Source organism: Chenopodium album, chromosome 11, assembly GCF_948465745.1.
Source record: "Chenopodium album chromosome 11, dcCheAlbu1.1, whole genome shotgun sequence".
Classification (NCBI taxonomy): Eukaryota; Viridiplantae; Streptophyta; class Magnoliopsida; order Caryophyllales; family Amaranthaceae; genus Chenopodium; species Chenopodium album.
In genome coordinates, this window is record NC_137844.1 from 52,458,069 (window position 1) to 52,463,908 (window position 5,840).

The following is a 5,840-nucleotide window of genomic DNA, read 5'->3' on the forward strand; positions in this document are numbered from 1 at the left end:
TGACATACATCTGATACATGCCCATGCATGGTGATTGAGTGCGTGACAAATATAAATGATGGCGCCTTGTTGTAGAGAATTCTTTATATTACTTTGGTTTAGACATCAAGATGTAATCTCCAAATGTTTCATGATTTTCATTCATCCTTTTCACAATTATTACCACTTAGGGCATGTTCTGATTTACTAGAAAATAAGTGAACTGAACTGATTAGAGCTAAACTAAATTGAACTGAAATGAATTGTTTATGAAAAAAGAAAATTAGGAACTGAATTAAATTAAACTAATTGGAGCTGAACTTAACTGAATTGAATTGAAATTAAGCTAGAGAGATTGGGCCCTTAGTCACTTGCCAACAACTTTGAGCTGAGATTGTTCTTCATCAACAATCTTCAAGAATATAAACCCCCCCCCCCCCCCCTCTCTTAAGTGAGATTTAATATTTATAATTGTGGATTTGTGGATGATAAAATTTATCGAAAGACACTCCTTCCTCATGCAAGCTAAGACCTCTCAAATGTCTCAATCTATGTGACCTCCATATAAGAAGAATACAATGTTATTATAACAAGATTTATGTCCACAACCATGTATAATAAGATCGAGGATAGATGGAATATAATTTCACCATTGTTCATCACATCGAGTCATCAATGATGCTCATATACCCTTAATAAAGAGATACTTCGTAATTTCGTATAATAGATGTATTCTTCGAATATCTTTAATAACAACCCTACCACCAAATAAATTGATGGTAACAAACCAACATCAATATAAACTTCAATATGCAAAACCCGTAACATAGCTAGATTCACTAACCGGAAAAATAAATCCTCAAATTGCTTATACACATTTTTATTTTACAAAATTAAATACGCAGTATATACCCTTATCCTCAAGTAGCATATGTACAATGAACACCTAATCGGGTAATCATCATCTTTTGCCTCCACTAACATAGTACATATAGGGGAGATTTAATTTGATGACGTTGGGTGGTCAAATTGACCCTTATCGTTAAGTGATTGAATATAGTTAGCTAATGGTCTGTTCTCTTCAACTTATTTTTAGTTCAGTTCAGTTCTAATAAGTTCAGTTTATTTCAGTTCAGTTCATAATTTCCTTCTCTCATAAAATATTCAGTTCAGTTCAGCTCCAATCAGTTCAGTTCAGTAAATCAGAACAAGCTCTAAATAGCTAATTGTTGAGAATAGAAACTTTTTTTTATTGTTGAGTGAAGGCAATGGGGGTTAGACTCACTTGGATTGAATCTAGTGTGGGTGGCAATGATGGTGAGGATAAGAAGGGGGATGGGATCACTTCAGTCTTCAGGGTTTCATATCAAGCTAAGGATAATGTTAAGAACTAGTCATTTGAGACAGAGAAAATCCTTCGGAGTAGAAATAGTTTTATTTTACTTTTAAAACTAGCTAGTATGTAGGTTTTTATTGAATAGATTTAGACATTATCTTTGTATGCACTAAACATCATTCATTTGCTAAATAAACAAAAATGATTAACTAGTGTTTGATGCAAGCTAAGCTAATTACAAGACTCATAATTTATTTACACCAAAAAATGCATCCTTGTATAGCGTGTACCTCACATGTGTCAATATATAAAGGATCACACAGGTAACATATAGAAAAGGGGTTTAGGTTCGTGCTCTTCACGCATGAACACTCCCATCTTTGACCATGTCATGTAATAACGCTACTTATACATGCATACACTCCGTAGTAAACACACAAGTGACACAACATTGTTACCTCAATGAGACGAAATTAAGCCAAACGACTATTTTAGAAACGCAATCCAACCATCGTTACCCCCTTTTAAGCTTCTCATAGGATACGGTGATAAATCCCTTACGATACTTATGGACTGACCACGCCCTTCTTCATTAAACCTACAAGCCAAAAGAGTGACCACAACATTAAAACTTTAGGTCCAAAACACAATTAAACTCCATCCAATACCAAAATAAGAGCATAATTAGTACCATAAACACCCAAACCATAAAAATCACTTTCTTCCATCAATAAAACAAACAATCCCAAATAAATACCCTCTCTTCCCCCCTAATTTGCCCAGTGTCCTCATCTTCTTCGCCTGAATTCCCTCAAAACATTTCCCACTCTTCCAAATTATTTCTCCCTTTTTTTATTCATCCTTCTCAAATTCCAATGCCTTAAAATAAAAAAAAAATACACAAAAAACAAAAAATGTTAGTTTAAATTCTTAACAATCAACAATTATTTCAATGGCAGCAACAACCACTGCGACGACCACAACCACCGCAGCAAACACCAAGCCAAAACGGCGTCGTTTCCGTGAAATTACCATATCGTCCTCAGCATCCCCTGAACTCGCTCTCTACTCACTGAGTCCAACTCTCTCTCCTTCAATGGCGGACTACGATTCACAACAACCCATTTCATCATACCCCACAAATTTCAGCAAGTTCAACTCTGCTCTAACAGCGGGCCTTCTAAACCCGATGTCCCCACCTCCTCAAACCCGATCAAGCCCGACCCTCTTCGAAATGATGGCCAGTGAGCCCGACATTCAGCCCACTACCAGATCCAACACCAGTACACCCCAAAACAGCGTCGTTAACGTCAAGTCTCCTCCGCAACCGCCGCCATTGTTGGACAAACAGGGGTTGCTGCAACTTCGGATTAATGATATTTTGGCGAATAAGAGTCCAGGAAATCAGTTTAATGACCCGGGTTCGAGTGATATTAAGCTGACTTTGAGTTCCAAAGATGGGTTTTCTGTTGAGTTGTGTGTTCATCGTCAGATTCTTGTGGGGAATAGTAGGTTTTTTGCTGGGAAATTTGCTGCTAAGATTCATAGGAATGGAAATGGTGGAGGTGCTGATACGACGCCGTTTGCTGTTGAGATTGCTGATTGTGATGATGTTGAAGTTTATATTGAGACTTTGAGATTGATGTATTGTAAAGATTTGAGGAGGAAGCTTATGCGTGAAGATGTTCCCAGAGTTCTTGCCATTTTGAAGGTATAATTTATTTATTTTTATTTCTTTTAAAATTACTAATCTAATTTCTGGGTTTTTATTATTGTTTCTTGAATTTATATTCTGTTGTTTTAATAGAATAGTGTTTCAGAAATGGCGCCTTACAAAAATATAAGATTGAATAGTAACAAGGGAAAAGTGAATAAAGAAAAAGGAAAAATTGTGTTTTGAGGGATAATTGAATGGTATAGTTTGTATTTGGTTGAGCTGAATATGGCTACATTATACTATTAGAGGTTATTTTCGGGTGATTCTGAGTTAGGATCGCGGTTGGGATGTGTATATTTGGCTATGAATGACAGTGGTTGGTGAACGAAATTGAGTCTTTGGTTTCCACTATAGGATTTCCTTTTGAAGTGCAAACATAATTTTGACTGGCAAGTAGTAGTTAATTGTGTTTGATTGACTATTGATTGTTAATCTTTGTTTTGTAATGTGAATTGAATGGCTTCGATACTGTGACTGTGTAGACTGTATCTATCCATATCAAGGCGTTTAGCGATTGTGTTGGTGTTTCCATGGAGTGTGAATTTTTGCAATGTTGTATCTTTGCATAGTTTTTAGTAGGGTTACTTTTGAGAACCCTACATTGTCATTGAGGGTCACTTGATTTGCTTTGTTGATGGCTTTCCTTTCCATCTGGGAATAACAGTGAAGTTTCGAGAGGAAAAGGTCTTATACAAGCCATGTTGCATGTAGTTTTCTTTTCTAGTTCTTGTAGGATTCAGCTGCAATTGGATTGTTATGTGAGGCTATTATTGTTTGTAGTATACTAGTATTCAAAGAAAAAGTTATATGACCAGCTACATGTTTTTTTGCTTGTAGGTTTCCGCTGCAATTGGGTTTGATGCAGGGGTATTGTCTTGTTTAGAGTATTTGGAAGCTGCGCCATGGGCAGAGGATGAAGAAGAGAAGGTGGCCTCACTACTTTCTGAGTTGCATCTTGAAGGCATAGGTGCTAGTGAAGTTCTTAAGAGAGTGTCCCTTGATGCAAACGCTCATGTGGAAGAGAACATTATTGAGAATGAGGAAGTACTTTTGAAGCTCTTAAATGTAGTCCTCGAAGGGAAAGATGAGAAAGCAAGACGAGAGATGAAGGGATTAGTCTCCAAAATGCTCCGTGAGAATGCAAATCATAATGAACTGCGAAAAGAGTCTTTGTATTCTGCTTGTGATGGATGTTTACAGCGACTACGCCACCATTTCTTACAAGCTGCAGCATCAAACTTGCAGGATGTAAGTCAGATTGCAAGGCAGGCAGATAACTTGCACTGGATTTTGGATATCCTAATTGATAGGCAGATTGCTGAGGACTTCCTGACTACATGGGCTTCACAAACAGAAATGTCAAAAGCACATGCTAAGGTTCCTCCGGTTCACAGATTTGAGATTAGCAGGGTCACAGCCAGGCTTTTTGTGGGCGTTGGAAAGGGACAACTATTGGCATCGAAGGATGTGAGGTGCCAGCTATTACAAACATGGTTGGAGCCCTTCTATGATGATTTCGGGTGGATGAGAAGGGCTTCAAAGGGACTTGATCGGCATTTGATTGAAGATGGCCTTAGCAACACCATTCTTACTTTGCCTCTCTCTTGGCAACAAGAAATCCTTCTTGCTTGGTTCGACAGGTTCCTGAATTCTGGAGAAGATTGCCCTAACATACAACGGGGTTTTGAAGTTTGGTGGAGAAGGGCATTCTGGAAACGAAACACTGTTCAGCCGGACCATCCTCATGTTCGGATTGCAAATGGGAGTTCTGATAATAGATAGACAGTAACTATTCAAATATGCAGAAGTAAAAAAGCTAGTTTTCGTGGGATAATAATTCATCCAGCTGCAATTTTGAAGATTTTGGTTTTCCTAACTCAGTCCTTATTACTTGCGAGATCGAGTTTCAATCCTGAATATCTCTTCGGATATTATACCCATTGACCTGCCTTATGTGCGGTATTGAGTCTATTTCTTTTGCCAGCTTCATTGTTGAAAGTTTATGCTAGTCAAAGAAATCTTGTTAATAGCCGGCCGTCTTACATTAGATGAGATTATGTTGTTGAAACTTGAAAGCAATAGATATACGGCTATACGCCGTGGTTGTTGACTGTGGACAATGGCTAGTGTTAGTGTCATGATTAGCACTAATAAGACAACGTCCCATGCCGACTTGCTCATTGAAGCTACCTTCATCTCTAATCCATGTCTTTTTCAAGTACAGTCAGAGTTATTAATTTCTTTTGTTGCAAAGCTATCAAATACAAAGTATCATTCACTGCCGGATGATATCAGTAGATCACATGGATTTGGCTTTGTTTGGACCGTAAAATCTGAGATATTTTTGACATATAATGTTATCTATAAGTTTCTCTTTTGCGCACTGCTATTGCCAAGTGCCAAAATTATGGCGTACCAAAGTGGGTTATGATATTGTCTTAAGACATTTTGTGGTGCTCTTCAATCCTTTATTGCTTTTACACTCGGTAGTCGTTTGGCTAACACAAATACATACTCGTAGGAATTTTTAAAGTTGTTAAGAACACAAAATGAAATCGCTTGTATTGAACAACCAAAAAAATCCAATATTTCTACTCCGTGTTTCCTTGAAAAGCTACATGTGCATTTATGTGGCAAGGCTGATCACCAAACGATCACTTGAATACGTTTGAATTACCGTGATATATTTCATGTTCTTAATAGCATGAATGTTACGTGGTTTGATGCATTTGATACATGAGACACAAATATACAATGTTATATACTTTTATATGCTTCGTAGTTCATAAATGTGGCCAGTAGCAAAAG

General features: G+C 37.3%; 1 protein-coding gene across 1 annotated transcript; it reads left to right on the forward strand.

Moving 5' to 3' along the window:
* Nucleotides 1-2,097: 2,097 nt before the first annotated feature.
* Nucleotides 2,098-5,395, forward strand: LOC145567735 (BTB/POZ domain-containing protein At1g63850-like). The gene is made up of 2 exons (XM_081627097.1): nucleotides 2,098-3,026; nucleotides 3,870-5,395. Exons 1-2 carry the CDS (start codon nucleotides 2,268-2,270, stop codon nucleotides 4,812-4,814), a joined length of 1,704 nt encoding a protein of 567 aa, XP_081483223.1. The 5' UTR covers nucleotides 2,098-2,267; the 3' UTR covers nucleotides 4,815-5,395.
* Nucleotides 5,396-5,840: the final 445 nt, after the last annotated feature.

What these genes read in the sequence shown, in the direction of transcription:
- LOC145567735 (XM_081627097.1), top strand. Translation starts at nt 2,268, where the DNA reads ATGGCAGCAACAACCACTGCGACGACCACAACCACCGCAGCAAACACC. An exon ending in GAGTTCTTGCCATTTTGAAG is followed by an intron (nt 3,027 to 3,869) that starts GTATAATTTATT and finishes TTTTGCTTGTAG; the next exon opens with GTTTCCGCTGCAATTGGGTT.